At 46.1% G+C, this 26,529-nt stretch overlaps 1 protein-coding gene across 1 annotated transcript in view; it reads left to right on the top strand.

The window, feature by feature from the left end:
- LRP6 (LDL receptor related protein 6) overlaps positions 1-26,529 on the top strand; it is a 2,645,333-nt gene that overhangs the window by 327,059 nt on the left and 2,291,745 nt on the right. The window contains exon 4 of the mRNA XM_044088131.1: positions 26,077-26,273. Within this exon, the coding sequence (XP_043944066.1) occupies positions 26,077-26,273 (197 nt within the window). The remainder of the gene's footprint in view (positions 1-26,076; positions 26,274-26,529) is intronic.

Here is a 26,529-nt window from a genome sequence, read left to right as displayed (position 1 = left end):
ACTTCTAATCCACAGGTGGGGGACACCAGAGGTGGACCTCTCTGCTTCCCCCCTAAACCATTAATTGAGCAAATTTTGCACCAGAACTCCCCACAGCCAAGCATGGAAAGTGGATGCCCTATCCTTTACAAGGGAAAATCTCTCATTCTATGCCTTTTCCCTCCTCTGCCTCTCCTCCCGAAAGTACTACTCAAGATCAAACAGGACAGGCCAGCGACAATTCTTATTGCACCAAACTGGCCACGCCAGCACTGGTACCCTCTTTTATGCAGTCTGACAACAGTGCCACCCTGGCACCTGCATCAGACCCTCCTCTCTGCTGTCCCAGCAGGAGGGAAAGATTTTGCATCCTCACCTACAAACCCTGAGCCTAGCAGCCTGGCTTATACCCTGAATACATCACCAGCAACCCTCAGCAAACCGGTGCTGGATGTCATCCTCGAGGCCAGGAGACCTAATACTAGGAAATCCTATTCTGAAAAGTGGAAAATATACTGTTCTTGGAGCCAGTCTCAGGGAAAGGACATAGCCGTGCCCTCCTCGCCTCAAATCCTAGATTATCTAGCAGAGCTGCTCCACAAAGCCCTATCTTTCTCATCATTTAAGATTCATGCCTCTGCCATCTCAGCTCATTCCAATACTAAACCCACCCCTCTTCTCTCACCCTCTGGTCAAACAGTTCCTGAGATTAGCTAACAATTTAAGACCCCCGAGGAGAGCTCCCACTCCTGCCTGGGACCTTAACTTTGTACTAGAAAAGCTAACGCTTCCCCCTTTTAAGCCTGCTGCTACAGCAGAGTTAAAATTCTTCTCTTGGAAAACAGCTTTATTTCTAGCCATCATTTCAGCTAGAAGAGTGTCTGAGTTACAGGACCTTATGGCTGTGGAACCCTTCATTATCTTCCATGTGGACAGAGTTTCCCCTCAGGACTAACCCATAATTTATGCCCAAGGTGGTATCCAGTGTGGCTTTAAACCAATCCATCCGGTTACCTACCTTTTTTCCTAATCCTCAGAATAAAGGGGAAAGGATCCTGCACTCCTTAGACATGTACAGACAGCTTAGGTTCTACCCTGACGGGACTAAACCTTTCAGAAAACCTGACCAGCTGCTAGTCAGCTTTGCTACAGGAGCAGAGGGCAAGGCCATTTCAAAGCGAACCATCTCCAAATGGATAGCACACTGCATCCATTTCTGCTACAAACACCGTGGAAAATCTCCCCCACAGGGGATCAGAACCCATTCCACTAGAGCTACCTCAACCTCTACAGCATTTCTCAGGGGAGTCCCTACCAGGGACATCATGGAAGCTGCAACCTGAAGTTCAGTACTCACCTTCACCAAGCATCATCTCTTACCTATCCTTTGTAAATCCAGAGCTGGATTTGCTACAGCAGTCTTACAAGGCCTGCTAGCCAGCCCTAATACTTCTTGACTGCCTCCTCCCTTCCTCAGCTTTGGGAATCAACCCAAATGTGATGACTTCAACAGTGAAACACGAAAAACATAGTACAGTTGTGTACACTTACCATAAATGTAGATGTTAGAGTGTATTCACTGTTGCAGTCCTGGTTACTCTCCCTTCCAGCCCCCTGACTTTTCTATACGTCCTTCCTATCCTCTTTTTTGGCCATATCTTATGGTAGTGGTATTTACTTTTTACTGGGAACTCATTAACCAGGAGGTGTTCCACACCATGTAATTGCTTCCTATTTTGGGGGCTCCTGATATCTGGGGCAAGAAAAACTGATGTAATGGCGTCTGCTGCATGTTTTATACCCCTGACAATCTGACGTCATGGAAGAGGTGACAGCATCCAATGCAGAAATCCCAAGACTCTGGTATGTGGGCCGACTGGGGGCTTACCTGCAGGCAGATAACCCAAATGTGATGACTGCACCAGTGAATACGCTCTAACATCTACATTTATGGTAAGTGTACACAGCTGTACTTTCTGTTTATTGTGGTGATGAGGTTTAGGTCCCTTGAGCATGTAGCTCTGAGGGATTGGGATTTCTTTAAGTGGAGCATGTCCAACAGCTCTAGGTTTGACATAGCTTTGTATGTTAGGCAAAGATCGCCTCCGAGTAGGCGATATGCGACTGAGTAAAGCTGGAGTTTTTTGAGATGGTCTGTGTAGGGCATCTGTTTGAGGCAGTAATCCTCTTTGTGAGGTATTTCTGCGGCCTTTCCAGTTGTAGATGTCTTGTGAGTTACATACCAAAACAGGTGCTGTACTCTCTAATGGGTCTAATAAGTGACGAGTAGAGGGGAGCAGTGACCTATATTTTTTCGTGGATGAGAAACTTTTTGTGATGAGGTGTGCCACGTAGAAGAATTTCCTGACTACTGTGGCGATTTGATTATCAAAGGAGACACTACTATCCACCTGTGGCCCAAGGTCTCATCACACTTTCGGTGTTAGACTACCGCCTATGTGGTAGTTCATGGGTGCAGCGTTTTTACCAAAAGGGATGACAGTGCCCTTTTTGCCATTGAGCTTGAGGCCATGGCTTTGACACCAGGCATCTGTCTCAGTGAGGCCCTTTTGTAGGATGTCCACATTGGAGTTTAGATTATGGCTCCTAGTTTGCAGTCATCTGCGAACTTCATTAGCCAAAGACTTTCTATATTAGCCTGTAGTTCAGAGAAGTAGATACCAAACAGGAGAGGACCCAGGACTGAACCCTGCAGTACTCCACTTGTCACTGGTCTGAAGTCGGATTTGTCGGGGTCAGTGAGCCAGTTGGCAACCCATCTTGTGACATAGGGATTTATACCTAGTTTAGTGAGTTTATGTATAATTCAAGAGTGTGGGGGATGGTGTTGAAAGCCTTGGCGAGATCTAGATAGGCTGTGTGAACCACCTTACTCACGTCTACAGCTTTGGTGACTGCTTCAAAGAAGTCTATCAGGTTTAGGAGACATGTTCTGCCTTTTACAAACCCGAACTGGGTGGGGTCCAGAGTTTGGAGATTATCAATGTCTTTGTTTATAAATTCCACAATGTTACGTTCCATGGCCTTGAGACCAGGCTCGTCAGGCTAATGGGGTGGTAGTTCCCGGGGTCCGTGGTGGATCCCCCTTTGTGGAGTGGGATAACCGTCGCTGTGCAACATTCAGTGGGCACAAAACCTGAGGTGAGGCTACGATTGAACATGGTACTTAGGTGGGGTGCCAGTTCGTTCTGTAGTTCATGTAGAATGCAGCCTGGAATGTTGTCAGGTCCCATGGATGCTGTGTTCTTGGCTTTGGAGTGTGTGGTTTGTACCTGTGCAGCTGTGATTACAGGAACTTTTGCATTCTTTCGATATAGAAATTGGCCTCCAGGTAGCCCTCAGTCAGCCCGAATATCAGAGCCTTAGTATTTCTGTGTCTGTTGCTGTCGCTCCAAGTCTGACGTCAGGTCGTCTGGGGTATAAAAACAGGCAGCCGACGCCATTACATCAGTCTTTCTTGCCGAGGAACCTGAAGAAGCTGTTCGCATGAGTGCTGGTTGGCCTGTACCTGAGTTTTCGTTATCGAATTAAATTATACTGAAGTCTTCTAAAGCTAAGTACCACGTTGGGGATCATTATTTCTTGCTCTAACCGATGTCAGAAAAAGTTAACCGTTGTGTTGCCTGTGGAAAGCAAATACCACCCTGAGATTTTCATTCTTACCGCGTCACCTGTTTAGGTCCAGACCACGACGTTCCTCGCTGTCAGTTTTGTGCCCTGTTCAATGCCCGAACTATTCGTTATCGGGCCCTTATTGTCTCTAAATACTTTCATTCTCATTCTCTGTATTCAGAGATGGCTTCGGTAAGCCTTCAGACTACCGACCTACTGAAAAATTGTAAGGATAAAGACAGACCGCACGGGTCCAAAACTGCTGACGACTCTTCCGTTAAGCTAGTTTGCCGGTACTCGGTGAGGCGCTTTAGCAGCCCCTGATGCCCGCTTCAGTGGATTCGCAGGCCCCTACTGTGACCCGTTCGGAGTCCGGTATGCCGTGAGACTCTTCTTCGGAACCTTGGGATGTCTCGATCTTGGATGGGTCTGGAGCCGCTGAGCAGGCACCGGCTTCTCAGGAAGTTTTTTTGCACTACCGATATTTGACACAAATCGATGATTACTTTCGTGTCTTCAGTTCTGTCTAAAACTACCAAGTTTCTAAGGCCAAGAGTACGCGCTATGCCTAAAAAAAAAAAACGACGACCGAAACTCATTCTCCTGCTTTATTGCCACAGCATCAAATGCTTAAAATGGCAGAAGACCTTATGTTGATTAGGGGAGTCGGTCTTCCCCTGCTAAGAGAGAGACTTGTCCAAAACAGCTTTAACTGACCAAGAGTCCCGACGACTCTGTGGTATCTGATTATGAAGACGTGCCTTTATCTGCTTATGAGGATTCAGATGCAGAGGAATCCATTCCCTCTGCTTCTCCAGGGGATTTTTCTTTTGGGGAAACCTTGCATACTTTAATAGAGCATTCCACTGGGAATGCCAAGACTGCCCTCAGTCCAAAAAGAGACTCAGAGAATTTCTAGACTTGCCACAACATAAGCCTTTAGCAATACCCCCAGTCCTGGATGTGGTGGATGTCTTTATGGAATCCAGTTTAACTCCTGATAGTTTACCCCTGCTCCTAGGAAACCAGACCGGTACTACAGAGTTCCTGACTTTCACAAATTCCTTTTCAAAAATCCTACTGCTGACCCAGAGGTCATCTCCCAGGGGCCTAAAGGTATCAAAGCAACTACAGCTAAGAATCTCTCCCCTTTGGACAGGGATTCCAGAGCTTTAGACAGATTGGGTAAGAAAGTATACACCTCTGCAACTCTCACCATTAGAGCTTTGAATTTTCAGTTTCACATGCTGAAGTACCAACATATTGTGAAACTTGCTAAGCAAAAAAATAGCTACCTTACATACTGTGCAGAAAATAAAGAATTACAAGAGCTTTTGCATTCTACAAGACAAGTCAGCAAGCATACTTTGCAATGTGGCTTTGATGCCCTAGATGCATCTTGCAGGGCAGCAGTCACTGGTTCTGTACTGAGAAGGCATGCTTGGCTTAAGGAGCAGACCTTGCCAGACCATGTCAAATCAAAATTACTAACGCTCTTTTGACAAGGACAATCTGGCACCAAAACAGAAGAGGTTCTTAAAAGATGGAATAAAAAGCTAAATCTATGCAGACCGTCAAAGATTTGTTGCAAGTTCGGACTCCTAGATTCAGTAGGCATTGCCCCCCGAAATATTGGTCTTTTCCAGCCCCCTCTAGGCCATCTCAAACTAGCCCCAGGGGAACCCCCCCCCCAGACTGCAGTCTCAGGATATGCAGAGATCTAAGCAACGGAGTGTCTCCACTTCAAAAACAGGGAGTGCTAAGCCCAACCCCCTTATGGAAAGAATTCACAATTACTTCTCAACTCCACTCCCCACCTCTGCCCAACTGCTTTTGTCCCTAGGAGGAAAACTTGCCCATCATGCAAAAAACTGGTCTTCCATCACCAAAGACCAATGGGTCCTCAACATTTTATCCCAGGGGTACAAAATTTACTTCCCCTCACTGCCAACCTCAAAAGGGTTCCCAGACCTTCCTCCAAACCAGTGGGCAGAGGCACAAAGCTAAGTTCAATCCCTGCTCTCCATAAGGGCAATTCAACCTGTTACTGTGGAACAGGTAGGTCAAGGGTTCTATTCCAGACTTTTCCTGGTACCCAGAAAAGAGGGCACTTGGCGCCCAATCCTAGATCTTTCCATTCTAAACACCTTCCTGGTGGTACCAAAATTCAAAATGCTCACCCTGCAGCAGCTTCTTCCTACTCTGGCCAAAAATGCCTGGTTAGCCACCCTAGACTTAAAAGAAGCCTATCTGCACATCCCTAACAGGGACTCTTGCAGGAAATATCTATGCTTCTGGGCAGGATCTATGCATTATCAGTTTTCTGCACGTCCCTTTGGCTTATCCAATGCTCCCAGAGTATTCACAAAATGTCTGGCTCCAGCCGTTGCCTACTGCAGACAGAGAAAATTTCAAATTTACCCATACTTGGGCGACTGCCTGATTCAGGCAGACAGGAAATGCTGTTGCAGCACCTGACACTTGTAAAAAACCTTCTAACCTCCCTGCGGTACACCATCAACGAAAATAAATCAAAACTAGTCCCCACTCAAAAGATTGTATTCCTGGGAGCAAGCGTGGACACAGCGTCCCAGATGGCATTCCTTACTCCAGAAAAACAAGCCCATCTGACAGGCTACTTCACTCAAATGGACACCAGAACCCAGCCATCCATAAGGAAAATTCTGCAGGCCCTAGGGTTCATCCTACTAATTCTATATGCCAGACTGCATATAAGGAAACTTCAGTGGTACTTAAAAAGTCTTTGGTGCCAACATTCTCAGGACCCGGAAACTGTCATTCCTATCATACCTTGTCTAAGGACAGAGTTTCTTTGGTGGGCAGCAGAATGCAACCACAACAAGGGACTTCCCTTTACTAAAACCCACGCCGTCCAGACCCTAACCACAGATGCATCAGACTATGCTTGGGGGCACACCTGGACAACAAGTGCATTCAGGGAGACTGGAGCCCAAGTCAAATTCATCTGCACATCAACCAAAAAGATGCTAGCTGTTCAGCACGCTCCAACAGCTTTCAGATCCCTACTCTCACCAGAGCCCCTACTAATAAAAACAGACAACACCACAGTTAAGTGGTACATCAAAAAGCCGGGGGGAACCCACTCTTTCTTGCTCTGCAGGCTAGCCATGGCCTTGTGAAACACAGCCTTGGACTTGCAGGTCCACCTGCAAGCACAATTCCTGCCAGGCAAACAAAACTCACTGGCAGATGACTTGAGCAGAAATCTCCTAGACCCACATTAGTGGCAATTAGAGGCCAGCACCTTCAGCCTTCTGATTCAGAAATGGGGAACCCCAGAGGTGGATCTCTTTGCCTCCCCTGCAATCACCAGCTCAGCAAATTCTGCACCAGGACACCTCACAGCAGGGCCTGGAAAGTGGATGCCCTAACCTTCCAGTGGGTAAACCTCTCAAACTATGCATTTCCTCCTCTGCCCCTTTTCTGAAGAATATTGCTCCAGATAAGACAGGACAGACCAAGGACAATTCTGATTGCCCTGGACTGTCCATGCCAGCACTGGTACCCACTCCTGCGCAGCCTGTCCCCAGTGCCACCCTGGCACCTACCCCAGAGCCTGTCCTAGCTCACTCAGCAGGGGGGACAGATCTTGCATCCATAACTGCAAACCCTAAATCTTGCAGCCTGGCTTATTCCTTGAATTCTACCCCAGTGACTAGCCTAAGCAAGCAGGTGCTGGGCATCATTCTTGAAGCCAGAAGACCCAGTACAAAGAAAACCTATGCTGATAAGTGGAAAAGGTATTGCTCCTGGATTCACTCTAAAGGAGAGGACACAACTCTGCCTTCCCTACCTCTAATCCTGGATTACTTGGCGCATCTACTCCACAGAGGTCTATCCTTCTCCATTAAGATCATGCCTCTGCTATCTCGGCTCATTACAGCTCTGAGCCACCCCTATTCTCTCACACTCTCATCAAACAGTTGCTGAGAGGAGCAAACAACTTAAGGCCACCAAGGAGAGAACCCACCCCTGCTTGAGTCCTTAACTTTGTACTGGAAAAGCTCACACTACCCCTTTTGAGCTTTCAGCATAAGCAGACTTATAATTCCTCTCTTGGAAAACAGCATTGCTCTTGGCCATCACTTCATCGAGAAGAGTGTCTGAGCTAAAAGCACTTATGGGTGTGGGAACCCTTCATTATTTTTCATGCTGACATGGTCTCCCTCAGGACTAATCCTTCCTTTGTGCCCAAAGTGGTGTCCAGCGTGGCACTTGATCAATCTATCCTTTTGCCAACCTTCTTTCCTAATCCTCAAAATAAAGGGGAAAGGATCCTGCATTCCCTGGACGTGCACAGACAGCTTAGGTTGTATCTGGACAGGACTAAACCTCTCAGGAAATCTGACCAGCTGCTAGTCAGCTTTGCTGCAGGGGCAGAGGGTAAGGCCAGTTTAAAGCAAACAATTTCTAAATGGATAGCACACTGCATCCATTTCTGCTACAAGCACCATGGGAAACCTACCCCCCAGGGGATCAGAACACATTTCACTAGGGCTCCGTCTACCTCCACAGCATTTCTCAGGGGAGTCCTTACTAAGGACATCCTGTAAGCTGCAACCTGGAGCTCTGTACACATTCACCAAGCATTACCACTTGCCTATCTTTTCTAAATCCAAAGCTGGATTGACACAGCAGTCTTACAGGGCCTGATTGCCAGCCCTAATGCTCCTTAACTACCTCCACCCTTCCTTAGCTTTGGGAATCAACCCAAATGTGATGACTGCAACAGTGAAACACGAAAAACATAGTACAGATGTTCTTCATGTTTCACTGTTGCAGTCATCACATTTGGGTTATTTGCTTGCAGTAGCCCTCAGTCGGCCTGATTTATCAAAGTCTTGGGTCCTGCATCGGTTGCTGTCTCATCTTCCATGACGTCAGGTAGTCCTGTATAAAGCATGCAGCCGACGCCATTACATCAGTCTTTCTTGCCGTGCGGTGCCCGAAGCAGAAGCAGTTCGCAAGTGCCAGTCGGCCGACTCCTGAAATGTTTGTTTTTGAGTTTCAGAACCGAAATCTTCAACTAAAGCCAAGTACCCCGTTGGGTAAACTTTTTCTTGCTCTAAACCAATGTCAATAATTGTATTTCTTGTGGAAAGCAAATACCTCATAAAGATTTTCATTTGTACTGTATTCCTTGCCTAGGCCCTGACCACGACGTACCTCACTGTCGGTTTTGTACCTTATTTAAACAACAAACTGTTCGTCGTCTGTATATTTGCACTTCTAATTATTTTGGTAGTCTATTCAATTATCCAGATACGGCTTCAGTAAGCCACCTGTCTACTGACATTCTGAAAAAATGCAAAGATAAAGACCGAGACAGGCCGCCTAGGTCCAAAGCTGCTGACGACGCTTCTCCTAAGCTAGTCGCCATTTCGCCGGTACTCAGTGAGGTGCTTTCGCAGCACCTGATACCCAATACTTCAGATTCACAGGCCTCTACTGAGACCCATTCGGAGTGAGAAGCTTTAACTGTGGAACCTGCAGATGTCTCTATCTTGGATGGGTCCAGAGCCGCTGTGCAGGCACTGGCTCTGAGGGTGTATTCAGGCCTACTGACTTGCATATTAAACCGACGCCATCTTCTTCAAGGCCTAAAACTCGATCCATGTCTAGAAATCTGACGCTCAGAACGCATGGTCAGGCCTTTATGCCTAAAAAACAAATGATAAGAATGGCTGAAGACATTATTACTTTAATCAGGGGAAGCCAACCTTCTCCCTCTGAGAGACCTAGGATTGAATTTGCTTATGATTCTCATGATCAATATTCTGAAATTTGTTTCCTCTGATAGGGTTACCACCTGTCACACTTTGCGAGGGACAGTCCCACTTTGGGCAGTTGTGTCCTGACAAAAAATTTAAAAAATTGGAAAATGTCCTGAGTTTGTAGGACAAAATTATTTCCTATATTGTATGTAATAGTTGCATAAAACAGTTATTCTGTATCTAAAATATCTAAATGTTATAAGAAACAGAATAAGCAACTAAAATGTTACAAGAATAAGCTTTTATTTAGGCAAAAAAGTTAAGTTCTGTCCTTTGTACTGACCGTGGGTGTGTGTCGGCCTGTAAAATCTGATGTTTGTACCGAAAATGTCCCACTTTGGCCATTTGAAAAGGTAGTAACCCTGTTCTCTGATGACCAGGATTTACCCTTATCTACCTATGAGGATTCTGATGCAGAGGACTCTATTCCCTCTGCTTCCCCTCCAGAAGATTTCTCTTTTGGTGAAACCATGCATACTCTTAGGGAGCATTTTCGATGGAAAAGCCAGGATTACTCCGATTCTAAAAAAGAGGCTTAGGGATTTCTTACTCCTGTCCCAGCACAGGCCTTTAGATATCCCCCCCTGTACTGAACATGGTGGTTGATGCCTTTTCGGAGTCTAGCTTGGTCCCGGACTCCTTACTTCCTGCTCCCAGAAAACCAGATGGATATTACAGGGTTCCTGACTCTCAAGTTCCTCTTTAAAAATCCTACTGCGGATCCTGAGACCATTTCACAGGGACCCAAGGGCATTAAGGCTACTACTGCCAAAAATCCTACCCCCTCTGATAGAGATTCCAGGGTGCTGGTTAGATGGGGTAAGAAGATATACACTTCTGCAACCTTGGCCATTAGGGCCTTAAACTGCCAGTTTCATATGTTAAAGTATCAGCAACATATTATTGGATTGCTTAAACAGAAAATGATGTTGATTCCTGATTCTGCTGATAAGGGTTTACAGGAGTTAATGCATTCTGCTGAACAGGTTTGAAAACATACTTTGCAATGTGGTTTTGATTCACTAGAAGCATCTTGCAGGGCTGCTGTCACTGGAGCTGTTCTTAGAAGGCATGCTTGGCTTAAAGAGCAATCCTTGCCAGATCATGTTAAAGCTAAATTACTGGATGCTCCCTTAAATCAGGACCGCCTGTTTGACAACAAGGCAGAAGAAGTTCTTAAAAAGATGGAGGAAAAAGCTAAATCTATGCAAACTGTTAAATATTTCTTACAAGTACAATCTCTAAGATTTAGTAAGCATTGGCCCTCTAAGAATTGGTCCTTTCCTGCCTCTTCCAGGCCTTCTCAGTCCAAACCCAGATCCAGCAGAACACCCTAGGCTACAGTCCCAGGGTACGCACAGGACTAAGCAGTGGGAGGCCCCCACTTCCAAATCTGGGAGTAGTTAAACTCCCCCCTATGGTAAACTGTCTCAATGACTTAACTTTGTAAAACTTCCAAGCACTTCTCAACTGACTGCCCTTTTGGGGGGAAAGATTGCTCTACATGAAAAAAACTGGGAACTCATTAACCAGGACAAATGGGTTTTAAATATAGTTCCCCAAAGATACGGATTTCACTTCTACACGTTACCAACCCCAAACGGTTGGTCAGATTTACCCCCCAAATCAGTGGGCATAGGCTCAAAAGCAAGTACTCTCTCAAGCATAAAGGCTATTCAAACTGTACCAGAAGAGGAAAAGGGACAAGGTTTCTACTAAAGACTGTTCCTGGTACCCAGAAAAGACAATTCATGGCGTCCTATCCTGGACCCGTCTACTTTAAACACTTTTTTGGTGATTCCAAAATTCAAGATGCTAACTCTTCACCAGTTGCTTCCTATGCTAGGCAAAGATGCCTGGTTGGCAACACTCTATTTAATGGAAGCATAACTGCACATCCCAGTCAGGGAATCTTGCAGAAGGTACATACGTTTCAAAGCAGGCTACATGCATTATCAGTTCTCTGCACTGCCCTTTGGCTTATCTACTGCGCCCAGGGTTTTCACAAAGTGTCTAGCTCCAGTCATTGCATTTTGCAGGCAAATATTCAAATATAACCATACCTGGACGATTGTCTTATTCAGGCAGAAAGCCAGGACATACTTTTGAATCATCTGGCTTTTGTACAAAGGGTGCTAACTTGCCTGGGGTACACCATAAACTAAAAGAAATCACACCTGGTACCCTGTCAACAAATTATATTCCTGGGAGCAAGCTTGAATACAGCTTCCCAGATGGCTTTCCTCACGCCAGAGAAATTCATTTGACAACCTACTTCAAGCTAGTGGCCACAAACCCTGATATCTGCAAGGCAAATACTGCAAGCCTTGGGGTTCATGGCCTCCTGCATTCTTCTAATTCCATATGCAAGACTGCGTATGAGGAAATACAGTGGTATCTAAAAAGCCTATGGTGTCAACATTCCCAGGGTCTAGAAGCAATCATTCCTATCATACCTTGCCTACGCCTAGAATTCCTTTGGTGGGCAAAGGCCTGCCACCAAAACAAGGGACGGACATTCACTCTACCCCCCTGCCACCCCAACCCTAACAACAGACACATCAGACTATGCATGGGGGGGGCTCACCTGGCAGGGAAGTGCATTCAGGGCAAATGTAACCGAAGTCAAATGCACCTGCATATCAATCAAAAAGAAATGTTAGCTGTACAGAATGCTGTGACAGCCTTCAAGGACCACATTCTTTCAGGACAATTAATGGTAAAGACAGACAACACCACTGTTATATGGTACATAAACAAGCAGGGGTGTACCCATTCTTATCCCCTCTGCAGACTAGCTATGGCTTTGTGGAACACGTCCTTGAGCTACCAAGTGCATCTACAAGCTGAATTCCTGCCAGGAAAACTGAATACACTGGCAGATGGACTAAGCAGAAACCTCATGGACCCACACGAGTGGAAACTGGAACCATGGATTTTCAACATGTTGACAAGCAAATGGGGAGCCCAGATATAGACTTGTTTGCCTCCCCCCAGAACTATCAGTTGGGCAAATTTTGCACAAGGACTCCCCACAAACTGGCTTGGAAAGTGTATGCTCTGTCCTTCAGCTGGAAAAATCAGTTTATGCCTTTCCTCTTCTACCTATGCTCTCCAAAGTACTACTGAAGATCAAACAGGACAAACCAAGGATGATTTTGATTGCACCAGACTGGCCATGCCAACACTGGTACCCCTCTTGCGCAGTGTCACTGTTGGCCCCATGGCACCTGCCTCAGTCTCCTACCCTATTGTCTCAGCAGGAGAACCAGATTCTGCACCCTCTGCTTCAAACACTGAACCTAGCAGCCTGGCTAATTACCTAATCTCTCCTTTACCATCCCTCAGTAAACCAGTAATGGATATCATTTTAGAGGCAAGAAGGCCTAGTACTAGAAAATCTTATGCTGAAAAATGGAAAAGATTCTGTGCCTGGAACCATTCTCAAGGGGCACAGCAGCGCCCAATTTACCTCAGAATTTACAATATTTAACTGAGATGCTTCACAAGGCCCTGTCTTTTTCCTCCATCAAAATTCACGCCTCAGCTATTTCAGCTCATTATAACACAGAACCTCCCCTCTTCTCTCATCCGTTGCTCAAGCAGTTCCTCAGAGGGGTAAAAAATGTAAGACCACCCAGGAGAGCTCCAATTCCAGCCTGGGACCTTAACTTTGTATTGGAGAAACTTGCCCTTCCTCCTTTCGAGCTAGCTGTTACTGCAGATTTAAAATTCTTTTCTTGGAAAATAGCCTTCCTTTTAGCAATCACTTCAACAAGAAGGGTATCTGAATTGCAGGCCCTTATAGCAGTGGAGCCTTTCATCATCTTTCATGTGGATAGGGTGTCCCTCAGAACCAATCCCTCTTTCATGCCCAAGGTGTGGTATCCAGTGTGGCCCTTAATCAGTCCATTCATTTGCTAACCTTCTTTCCTAATCCACAGAAAAAAGGGGAACGGATACTGCACTCCTTAGATGTGCACCGACAACTTAGATTCTACTTGGGCAGGACTAAACCTCAAAGGAAATCTGAACAACTGCTGGTGGCATTTGCTGCAGGGACAGAGGGGAAGGCTTTTTCAAAGCAAACCATTTCTAAATGGATAGGCCATTGCATTCATTTCTGCTATAAGCACCATGGAAAACCTATCCCCCAGGAGATCAGACCTCACTCAACCAGGGCTGCATCTACCTCTACAGCCTTTCTCAGAGGCGTCTGTACCAGGGACGTCCTAGAAGCTGCTACTTGGAGTTCTGTACATACTTTCACCAAGCATTACCATTTGCCAATTTTCTCTAAATCCAGAGCTGGCTTTGCTACTGCAGTCTTGCAGGGCCTTATAGCTGGTCCTAATGCCATCTAAATTCCTCCTCCCATTATTAGCTTTGGGAATCTACCCAAATGTGATGACTGTAACAGTGAAACACGAAGAACATAGTACAGTTGTGTACACCTACCATAAATGTAGATGTTTGAGTGTATTCACTGTTGCAGTCCTGGTTTCCCTCCTTCCAGCCCCCTGACATTTTTTGGCTATAACTCTAACTCTCCTTTACTGTGCTTAAAAGCTTTTTGGTGTATTTGCTTTTTTGTTGGAGGTATAACCTTGTATATTTATAGATTTAATTGCTTCCCATTAGGGGGGCACCTGACATCTGGGGAAAGAAAAACTGATGCAATGGCGTTGGCTGCATGTTTTATACCCCTGATGACCTGACGTCACGGAAGAAGAGACGGTAACCGACGCAGGACTCAAGACTCTGTTAATCAGGACGACTGAGGGCTACTGCAAGCAGATAACCCAAATGTGATGACTGCAACAGTGAATACACTCGAACATCTACATTTATGGTAAGTGTACACTACTGTACTTTTCCTTTGGGCCCAGATTCAGCTGGGAGTCTTGCCTGCTCCATTCCCATCCGGGGCCAAGGAGCATGCAGTCTGCCTTTCTCCCCATCACTCCTCCGATCCAACCCTTTGTTTTGGAGTCTTTGTGTCTGAGATTCCCAGGTATAGAGGGGTTGGTGCCAATGGTCCCTGGTACCTCAAGTCCGATCTTTGCCCTGAGTGGTTTGGCTCTGACGATTTTTTAGCCGACCAACTCTTGGAGCCATAGCCTCTGTGTCGGAGCCGAATGGATGGAGTTGGCTGAGGCTTTTGGGGTCGTCCATTCCTCTTGGCGCCGGTTCCCCCTCTTGGCGCCGGTTCCCCCTCTTGCGGCAGGGGAGGGGTGCAGATTCAATCTTGGCCGTCCTGACTTTGAGGATCCACTCACCCTTGTCGTTCGAAGTAGTGGAGAGGGTTCTCTCTGCTTTTTTCAGACCCTTGTCATTGTCTTCCTCCGAGTCCGTCCTGGCTCCCTCTCTTTCTGGGCTGAAGTCTTCCATTCTGTCCCATCAGAGGCAGCCTGTTGCCAGTTTGCCCCACACGGGAACTACCCTAGGCTTCCGAGTCTTTCCCGGAATTCCCCCCTCGGAAGCATATGTGTAAGAGGAAGCACTTAGACTCCACACCTGAGTCTCTCCCAGATGATACTGACTTGGAGGAAGGGGGGGGGGTTCCCCCTGATCACACCCGGACAATGCCTCCTTTGGGGACATAATGGATATCCTTAGTCAGCACAGTGGGTGGTCTACTCTTAAGCCCAACCCAGACAAACTTGTATTTCTGGAGGCTTTTGGCACAGGACCTTTTACCTCCTAGGTGCCCCACCCCAGATCTCCTTGTAAATCTTTTCATGTAGGGCATGGAAGGAACCGAGTACAGTTGAACCTATCCCCAGACAGCCAGATAAAGTACTTAGCACCCCTTCTGATAAACCTCACTGGTCCATGGGGTCCCCAGTCAATGCCATGGTGGTTGTGGTGGGCACCAATAAGCAACTCCCCAGGAGAGCTGTTCGGTCCATTCTCCAGACAAGGGAGTACCTGGGCGATGGATCATTTTGGGAAGTGGACCTACGCTTGAACCAACATTGCCTTGCGTGTGCTGAACTATTTGGCACATGTAATCGGACTGCAGATGGACTTGGTCAAGGAGGTCGCTGACTCTGACTCAGGGTCCATGTCGGCAGAGGAGAAAGTATTTTTCCTCCTGCATGGCCGCCCTCACTTCCATCTCTAATGCATCCATAAGGCTCCTATCACATGCTACTGAGGGTGCCTCTAGGGCTGCAGGAACAGCCATGGCCATTAGGCAGCATTCCTGGCTCTGGCTTTGTGCTTTTCAGAGCCCTTTAAGGCATCTTTCACTAACTGTCCCTATGGTGATTCCACCTTGTTTGATAAAACAGTTCGTAATACATTAGTCCAGAGCGAGAAGGACTGGAAGACTTTGTCTGCCATCAGGATCCGCTTCTCCAGGAATCTGCATGGTGTCAAGAAGATGTAGTTTTGGAAGTCTCATTGTTCTTTGCACGATGCTCAGGATTCGCCTTCTCGCAAAGGGGGATATGATAGATTCCCTCGTGGCAGAGGGGGGTCTAAAGAACCAAGGGTCTCTGGGTACCTTCTCTGACAGACCCTTCCAGCAACCCTGAGTCTCTGGAGGCAGTCAGGGGACGACTATCTCTGCACCCAGTGACCTGGGAGTCCATTAGAAACGTTTGTTGGGTTCTACAGATCATATCCAGTGATTACTTTATTCCCTTTGTCCATCTCTCCCCCCCCCCCCAAACACTTCCCAGATGTGCCACTGATCAGTGGGAGTTTCCAGGCTGCTTACAAAATGAGTCATGCAGCCTGTCTACCCAGACCAGTCCGGATTTTATTCCTGGTTCTTTTTAGTGCCAAAGAAAATGGGGGGGACTTGACACCCATTCAGGATCTTTCAACCCTGCATTTGTCTGTTGCCAAGACAAAATTCTGGATGGTCACCCTCAATCCATTCTGTCCTTGCAGATATACGACTGGATGTGCTCGGTGGACCTCCAGGACGCATACTATCATATCAAGATGAACAGATGTTCTCAGAGGTTCCTTCGCTTCAGGCTGGGAGTCCATCATTTTCACTTCAGAGCACTCCCGTTTGGGCTCACCACTGCCCCAGAGTGTTCACCAGTGTGCTGGCGGTAGTGGTGGCTCACCTGCAGCTGCAGGGTTTTCAGGTCTTTCCCTACCTGGACGATTGGCTTCTATCTTCTCCCTCCAGGTATTGACTGATTCAGGCCGGGGATCATCTCTTTCAGATTGCTCAGTACCAGGGTATTACCATAACCCTCAACAAGTCTCAGCTGACACTAATATGGTGGTAAAATTGCGTAATGACTTATCCTTAACTCTTCCAAGCCTTGCCCAAGTACTTGCACCTTTAGGAGGGAAACTCGCCCTGCATGCAAAAAACTTGGAAATACATTATCCAAGGCAAATTATTTTTAAACATTGTTTCCTTAGGATACAGATTCCACTTCCACTCACTCCCAACTCTAAGTGGATGGCCAGATTTCCCCCCAAACCAGTGGGCGAAGTCCCAAAAGCAAGTACTTTCTCTCCTCAGCATCAAGGCTATTCAACCTGTCCCAGCAGAACAAAAGGGACAAGGTTTTTATTCAAGACTGTTTATTGTTCCCAGAAAAGAAAACTCCTGGCGTCCTATCCTGGATCTGTCTATTCCCAACACCTTTCTGGTGGTTCCAAAATTCAAAATACTAACTCCAACAGCTGCTTCCTATGCTAGCCAAGGGTTCCTGGCTGGCAACCCTAGACTTAAAAGAAGCTTATCTGCACATCCCCATAAGGGAATCTTGCAGGAAATACCTACACTTCAGAGTAGGCTCTATGCAGTATCAGTTCTCTGAACTTCCCTTTGGCTTATCTACTGCACCCAGGGTATTCATAAAGTGCCTCGCTCCAGCCATTGCATTTTGCATGCAGAGAAGTATTCAGATTTACCCATACTTGGACGATTGCCTGATTCAGCCGGTAAGTCAGGACTTGCTATTACAGCACCTGGCATTTGTAAAGAGACTTCTAACTTCACTAGGATACACCATCAATGAAAAGAAGTCTCACCTAGTACCCTGCCAACAGATTGTATTCCTGGGAGCAAGCTTGAACACAACTTCCCAGATGGCATTCCTCACTCCAGAGAAACAAATTTGTTTGACAAACTACTTCAGTCTACTGGCCACCAAAACCCAGCTGTCTGCAAGAAAAATACTGCAAACCCTGGGATGTTCTTCGTTTTCCATTGCTGCAGTCCTTACTATTGGGTATAGTCCGCATCCAGTCGGCCCGAATACCAGAGTATAAGGCTGACGTCGGCCAGGGCGCATTAGACTGACGCCAGTGCCAGGGTACTAATGCGCATGACCGGCCATATCCTCAGTCTTTTGCCGCGTGGTCCGATGCAGAAGCAGTTTTGCGAGTGCAGGTTGGCGTTCTGAAATATTTCGAAACCGGAGTTTCAGACCGAATCAGAGTTGGCTAAGTACCCGTTGGGAACATTTTGGTTTTTCTTGCCTCAGTATTTAACCGGATGTCAGAAAAAGTGAATAACTGTATTTCTTGTGGGAAACAAATACCTCATAGGGATTACCATACATTGTGTATACCTTGTTTAGGGCCTGCGCACGACGTTGTTGGTTGCCGCTCTTGTGCTAGGTTTAACAAACACACTATTAAGAGGAGGTTAGACTGTGCCAGATTAGTGTTTGGGAAGCGTTGCAATTATAAAATGCCGTCGGATGCTCCGGCGCCCGCCCAAGAAGCGCAAGGACAAAACAGCGAAGCCTAGGGTTGATGAACCGGCAGTCCCGGACGTCGGTTCTTTAGGAGGCTCAGTGGAGCCTGAGGTTTTGCCAGGAGTTTCTATGGAGTCTCAGGCCGAAACTTTACTGTTACAGGATGTACCCTCTCAGGAGGCAGGCCAGGCTGAGGGGGCTTCTCAGGTAACTATTTTTCCCTCTCTTCCCAAAGTTGTTAGAGCCTCTCCTTCTGTTGCCAAAACTTCTTTTAGAGGTAGGCCAAGTTCAGCTTCAGTAGGGGCTTCTCCTAGCATTTCGGGTTCTGTACCTAAGAAACATATGCTTAAAATGGCAGAAGATTTGATTACTATGATTAGAGGTTCTATGGGCCCTCCTGATAAGAGGCCTAGGGTGGAACCAGAGTTTGACAGTTTTGAACAGGGTTCAGGGGCTTCTGAGTCTTCTCATGGAAGATTTGCAGGAGTATCCTCATTATTCTGATTCTGATGTGGATGATGCCACTCCTCTTCTCCTCCTGAGGATTTTTCATTTTCAGAGACTCTGCATTCCATGAGGGAGCACTTTAAATGGGAAGGCCAGGACTACTCTGATTCCAGGAAGAGGCTTAGGGAATTCTTGTTTTACCCCAGCATAGGCCCTTAGCTATACCTCCTGTGTTAAATGTGGTGGAAGATGTTTTGCAGAGGCTTCCCTGAACCCTGATTCTTTGCCTCCTGCTCCTGTTAAACCTGATAGGTACTATAGGGTGCCCGAAGCTCATAAGTATTTGTTTAAGAGTCCTACGGCGAACCCAGACACTGTTTCTCAGGGGCCTAAAGGTGTTAAGGCCTCTGTGGTTAAAAATCCTGTTCCCACTGACAAAGAGGCAAGGGCGTTGGATAGGTGGGGTAAGAAAGTGTATACTTCTTCCACTCTAGCCATGAGAGCGTTGAATTGTCAGTTTCACATGCTGAAATATCAAAATTATCTCCTTTCACAATTGAAATCTAAGGTGGATGCTTTGGCGGAAGGTATTGATTGTAAAGAATTGCTGGATTTAGTTTGTGTCTGAACAAGTGGGCAAGCATTCTTTGCAATGTGGTTTTGATGCTGTGCAGGCCTCCTCGAGGGTGGCTGCCACTAGTTCTGTTCTTCGCAGGCATGCCTGGTTGAGGGATCAAAATTTGGCTGAGCATGTTAAGACAAGGATTTTGGATGCTCCTTTACAGTCTGATGTGTTGTTTGGTTCACCTGTGGAAGCTGTTTTAAAGAAAATGGAGGACAAAGCTAAGTCTATGCAAACTGTTAAAGATTTTTTGCAGGTACAGCCACGAAGTTTAGTAGAAATTGGCCTGCTAAGGGGTGGACATATCCTGCTTATGATTCCCAGTCTAGGGGTAGGTCTAGACGTGGTAGGGGCAGGGCTCAAGGTTCTTTTAGGCCTAGAACAGGGAGTTCACCTGCTCAGACTTCTGGTGAGGGCAGGGGTCAGTCCTTTCGTAAACAAACCCAATGACCTGCCTTTTCAGCTGCCAGTAGATTCTCGTCTGGCAGCTCCTTTGGGAGGGCGACTGTCTCTTTTCAAAGAAAATTGGGATTTAATTACTCAAGACAGATGGGTGTTGGACATCATTCACCACGGTTACAGATTTTATTTCCATACAATGCCCCTTTCAAAGGCATGCCAGACGTTCCTCCTCCACAAAGAAGAGAGGCTCACAAGCAAGTTTCTCAGTTACTCCAAATGGGGGCCATTCAGCCAGTCCCTGTATCAGAAAGGGGCCTAGGATTTTATTCTCGCATGTTCCTAGTACCAAAGAAGGGGAACACGTGGAGACCGATTTTGGATTTATCTCTCCTCAACACTTATCTGGACATTCCCAAGTTCAAGATGTTGACGTTACAACAGCTTTTACCCTGCTGGGCAAAGATCACTGGATGGTAACTTTAGATCTCAAGGAAGCTTACCTTCATGTGCCTATCAGGCTAAGTTGCAGGAAGTATCTGCGGTTCGAGCTGGAGATTCTCATTATCAGTTCTCTGCATTGCCCTTTGGCTTATCTACTGCAGAGTATTCACAAAGGTTCTGGCTCCAGTGATAGCTTACTTCAGGCTACAAGGAATTCAAATCTATCCTTATTTAGACGACTGCCTGCTTCTGGCTCAAGAAAAGGAAGACCTTCTACAGCATCTGGAATATGTTATAGCAGTGCTAATATGCCTAGGGTATTCTGTGAGCGAAATAAAGTCCAGTCTAGTACCCTCTCAAGACATGTGCTTTCTGGGTGTGAGACTGAATACAGCAGCCCAGATGGCCTTTTAACCCCGGACAAACAAATGAGTCTATCACTTTACTTCCATCAACTATCTCATCAGTCCGTGCTGACTGCAAAGACAGTCCTTCAAGCATTAGGGTTCATGGCATCTTGTATTCTGGTGCTTCCCAATGCCAAACTGCATATGAGGAAGTTACAATGGTATCTCAAAATGTATGGACACAGCACTGCCAGGATTTAGACACTGTCATTCAAATAATACCTTGCCTTCAAAGAGAATTTTGTGGTGGGCTCAGGAATGTCACCTAAACAAGGGACTCTCTGTGACCCGGCCAGAGGCGAAGTCAGATTTTAACGACAGATGCCTCGGATTTTGCTTGGGGAGCTCATCTAAATGGAAAGTGGATACAAGACAAGTGGCCTGCCAGACTACAGCATCTACATGTCAACATGAAGGAGATGTTAGCAGTCCAGTTCGCATTACTGGCTTTCAAGGAGTTACTTCTTCCAGGGCAGGTGTTGATTCTAACAGACAACACAACTGTCATGTGGTACATCAACAAACAAGGGGGAACACATTCTTATCCTCTATGCAGGCAAGCAATGATTTTATGGGAGACTGTGCTACGCTTGCACCTAACTCTTCAGGCAAGATTTCTGCCAGGAGCACAGAACTCCTTAGCAGATGTGTTAAGCAGACAAATCATGGATCCCCACGAGTGGAAACTGGATCTTCATGTATTTCAGAAATTGACAGTGTCATGGGGAACTCCAGACATAGATCTGTTCGCTTCTCCACTAAACCACCAGCTGCCACAGTTTTGCACAAAGGGGTTTCATCACACAGCTTGGAAAGTGGATGCTCTGTCTTTCAGTTGGACAAACCTTCATGTGTATGCCTTTCCACCTCTGCCTCTTCTTCCAAAGGTACTGTTAAAGGTCAGACAGGACAGGCCAAGGATGATTTTGATAGCTCCAGATTGGCCTCGCAACACTGGTACCCACTACCACGGAGTCTGGTAAAGAAGCCTCCATGGCCTTTACCTTTGATTCCACATCTGTTATCCCAGAAGGACGGTCATCTGCTCAATGTCAAGCTTCACTCTCTTCATCTGACAGCCTGGCATATTCTGTGTTGAAACACAGCAGGTCTCAACTTCCTCAACAAGTTTTAAATGTGATTATGGAAGCTAGACGACCTAGTACAAGGTAAGTGTACAGAAAAATGGAAGAGATTTTTATTTTGGAGTAAAGCAAAGAATTTGGAGATTTCTGAGCCTAATTTGAGTGTGGCTCTTCAATATCTTACTGAGTTACTGGACAAGGGTCTGTCCTTCTCTTCCATTAAGATTCATGCTGCAGCAATCTCAGCTCACTATGATTGTGACCCACCATTGTTTTCGCATCCTTTGTTCAAGCAGTTTCTTAGAGGGGCAAAGAATATAAGACCCCCGTAAAGCTCCTACTCCTGCTTGGCATCTCAATTTTGTGTTGGAAAAACTTACTCTACAACCTTTTGAGCCTGCGGCTACTGCTGAATTGAAATATTTGTCATGGTAGACTGCTTTTTTGTTGGATATTACTTCTAGAAGGGTGTCTGAGTTGCAGGCCCTTATGGCAGTCGAGCCCTTTTTGATTTTCCATAAGGATAGGGTATCATTACGTACTAATCCTTCCTTTATGCCTAAGGTGATTTCTAGTGTGGCTTTAAACCAAACTATTCATTTGCCTACTTTTTATGCAGACCCCCAAAATAAAGGGGAAAAGATTTTGCATACTTTAGATGTGCACAGGCAATTGCGTTATTACTTAAGCAGGACTAAGGATTTTAGGCAGTCTCAGCAGTTGTTTGTTTCTTTTGCTTTGAGTTCAGGGCAAGCCTGTGTCAAAACAAACTATTTCTAGGTGGATTGGCTTTTGCATTGCATTTTGTTATTCCCATCATGGCAAGGAGATTCCAGCTGGGATTAGGCCTCATTCCACTAGGGCTACTGCCACTTCAACAGCATTTCTACGGGGGGTGGCAACTAAGGATATTTTGGAAGCAGCTACTTGGAGTTCAGTGCATACTTTCTCTAAGCATTATCACCTTCCTATCTACTCTAAGTCTAGGGCTGGTTTTGCCACAGCTGTTTTGCAAGGCATGTTGTCAGCTCCTGCTTCTTTATGATTTGCCAGCCTCCCTTACCTCTGCTTTGGGATTCTACCCAATAGTAAGGACTGCAGCAATGGAAAGCGAAGAACATAGTACAGTTTTGTACCTACCATAAATGTAGATGTTCGAGGATTCCATTGCTGCAGTCAATACCTCCCTCCTTCCCTCTGTGTTTAGGGGTGGTTGTGTAGGTGAGTTTACATGCTTATATTTTTGTATATATTGTTCATGTTTTGGTGCAGGTATTTTGGGCCTTGTCTTTTTAGGGTCTTCTGACATCTGGGGCAAGAAAAGACTGAGGATATGACGCCGGTCATGCGCATTAGTACCCTGACGTACTGACGTCAGTCTAATGCGCCCTGGCCGAGGTCAGCCTTATACTCTGGTATTCGGGCCGACTGGATGCGGACTATACCCAATAGTAAGGACTGCAGCAATGGAATCCTCGAACATCTACATTTATGGTAGGTACAAAACTGTACTTTTCATGGCCTCTTGCATTCTGTTAATTCCATATGCAAGACTACATGTGAGGAAACTTCAATGGTACCTAAAAAGTCTATGGTGTCAACATTCTTAGGACCTGGAAACTATGATTCCTATCATTCCTTGTCTAACGACAGAGTTCCTTTGGTGGGCGGAGGCCTGCAACCACAACAAGGGACTTTCTTTCACTCTACCCCCTGCCGCCCAAACCCTAACAGACTATTCAGACTATGCATGGGGGGCTCACATGGCAGGGCAGTGCATTCAGGGCAAATGGATCCCAAAGCAGATGCACCTGTATGTCAATCAGAAAGAAATGTTAGCTGTACAGAATGCTCTGACAGCCTTCAAAGGCCTTATTCTTCCAGGACAACTATTGGTGAAGACAGACACCACCACAGTTATGTGGTACATAAACAAGCAGGGGGGAACCCATTCCTACCCACTCTGCAGACTAGCCATGGCTCTGTGGAACACAGCCTTGAGCAACCAAGTGCACCTACAAGCTCATTTCCTGCCAGGCAAACCAAATTCACTGGCAGACGACTTAAGCTGAAATCTCATGGACCCACATGAATGGAGACTGGAACCCAAAATATTCAGACTTTTGAGAAACAGATGGGGGACACCAGAAGTGGACCTAATTACTTCCCCTCCGAACCGTCAATTGAACAAATACTGCACCAGAACTCCCCACAGCCAGGCTTGGAAAGTGAGTGCCCTGTCCTTTGCCTGGGAAAGCCTCTCAGTCTATGCCTTTCCCCCTCTGCCTCTCTTCTCGAAGGTTTTACTAAAGATCAAACGGGACAAGCCAAGGACAATCCTTATTGCACTACACTGGCCACGCCAGCACTGGTACCCTCTTTTGCGCAGTTTGACAGTGCTACAACCATGGCACCTGCCTCAGACTCCTTCCCTGCTGTCCCAGCAGGCAGGCCAGATTCTGCACCCTCAGCTGCAGACCCTGAACCTTGCAGCCTGGCTAATCCCCTGAACTCATCACCAGCAACCAGTAAGCAGGTGCTGGATGCCATTCTTGAGGCAAGGAGGCCTAGTACTAGGAAATCCTATTCAGAAAAGTGGAAGAGATTCTGTTCCTGGAGGCAGTCTCAGAGGATGGGCACAACTGTGCCCAGCTTACCTTGTATACTAGATTACTTAACAGAAATGCTCCACAAGGGCCTATCCTTCTCTTCTATTAAGATTCATGCCTTGCCATCTCAGCTCATTATAATAGAGCCACCCCTCTACTCTCATCCTCTGGTAAAACAGTTCCTTAGAGGAGCCAAAAATTTAAGACCCCCCCCCCCAGGAGAGCTCCCAGTCTGGCCTGGGACCTTAATTTTGTATTGGAAAAACTAACACTGCCACCCTTTGAACCGGCTGCGGCAGCACAGTTAAAATTCCTCTCATGGAAAACGGCTTTACTCCTAGCCATCACTTCCGTAAGAAGAGTGTCTGAACTGCAAGCCCTTATGGCAATGGGAACCCTTCATTATCTTCTATGCGGACAGGGTTTCCCTCGGGACTAACCCATCTTTTATGCCCAAGGTGGTATCTAGTGTGGCTTTAAACCAGTCCATTTATTTGCCTACTTTTTTCCCCTAATCCTCAGAATAAAGGGGAAAGAATACGGCATTCTCTGGACGTGCACAGACAGCTTAGATTCTATCTGGACAGGACTAAGCCTCAGAAAATCTGACCAGCCGCTGGTCAGCTTTGCTGCAAGCCCAGAGGGCAAGGCCATTTCAAAGCAAATAATTTCTAAATGGATAGTACATTGCATCCATTTCTGCTACAAGCACCATAAAAAACCTACCCCACAGGGGATAAGAACACATTCCACTAGGGCTTGCATCTTCCTCTACTGCATTTCTCAGAGGAGTCCTTACCAGGGCCATCCTAGAAGCTTCAACCTGGAGCTTTGTACACTTTCACCAAGCATTACCACTTGCCTATCTTTTCCAAATCCAGAGCTAGATTTGCCACAGCAGTCTTATAGGGCCTGATTGACAGCCCTAATGCTCCTTAACTACCTCCACCCTCCCTTAGCTTTGGGAATTAACCCAAATGTGATAACCAACAGTGAAACACGAAGAACATAGTACAGTTGTGTACACTTACCATAAATGTAGATGGTCAAGTGTATTCACTGTTGCAGTCCTGGTTACCCTCCCTCCAGCCTCCCCCCCCCCTTGCTTTTACCTATCCTTTTTGGTTTGGTATATCTTGTATATTGTGTATTTGCTTTTTCCTGGGGGTGTTCCACACCATATAATTGCTTCCTATTTTGGGGGCACCTGACATCTGGGGCAAGAAAAACTGATGTAATGATGTCGGCTGCATGTTTTATACCCCTGATGACCTGACATCATGAAAGCAGCGACAACATCCGATGCAGAAATCCCAAGACTCTGGTATTCAGGCTGGCTGAGGGCTGCCTGAAGGCAGATAACCCAAATGTGATGACTGCAACAAGTGAATACGCTCTAACATCTACATTTATGTTAAGTGTACACAACTGTACTTTTCCCTCCCTCCATCCCCCTTGTGTCTCTCTCTTCCTCTCGCCTTACAGGGAATTTTTGGTATTTACTTTCTCCTGGTCATGGTCTTCCACCATAACCTAGCTCCCTATTTGGGGGCTCCTGATAGGCCAAGAAAAACTGATGTAATGGCGTCTGCTGCCTGTTTTTATACCACTGACGACCTGATGTCAGACCTGGAGTGACAGCAACTAATGCAGAAATACTAAACCTCTGGTATTTTGGCCAACTGAGGCCTACCCCTGGCAGGATAACCCAAATATGATGACTGCAACAGTGAATGCACTCAGAACATCTACATTTATGGTAAGTGTACACAACTGTACTTTTCTGTTCCCGTATCTACTGCTTGGCCCATCTCTGCTAACCTTGAGTACCTCAAATTTTCTGCTGTGTAGAATACAATTTAGTTTTTAATTAAAAAAAAAAAAAAAAAAATTCAGTGACTTGTGAACAAATGTGTGATTTTTTTTTTTTTTTTTTCCCCTGTCCCATTAGGGAAGTGGTGGTTGAAGGCTTCCTTCCTCATCCCTTTGCATTGACGTTGTTTGGAGATACCCTGTACTGGACAGACTGGACTACACACTCTATCCATTCGTGTAATAAAAACTATGGAGACAACCGACGCGAGGTTCACTCCAACATATTTTCTCCAATGGATATTCATGTTTTCAGTCCACTGAGGCAGAAGAGTGGTAAGTTTCATCCTGTTTAACTTTTGGTACTTAAGATAATTTCATTTTTCTTTCGTACTTGTTCCATGTAGTTTAATATATTTTCTTGCTGGTTGCGGATTACTTTTGCCGAATTTATATATTTCAAATAATTAATTTTCGTAGACTTCATTTATTTTCTGTCTAAATTGTGTGTTCCTGTGTGTATGTTACTGGTGTACCTGAATTACTGTTGTATAATGCTTTTGATCTTTTTAAATATGCTGTAGATATTTTA

Source organism: Protopterus annectens, chromosome 11.part0 (assembly GCF_019279795.1).
Source record: "Protopterus annectens isolate FY-2018-M chromosome 11.part0, PAN1.0, whole genome shotgun sequence".
NCBI classification, from domain to species: domain Eukaryota; kingdom Metazoa; phylum Chordata; order Ceratodontiformes; family Protopteridae; genus Protopterus; species Protopterus annectens.
This window is presented reverse-complemented; position numbering and strand designations above follow the sequence as displayed.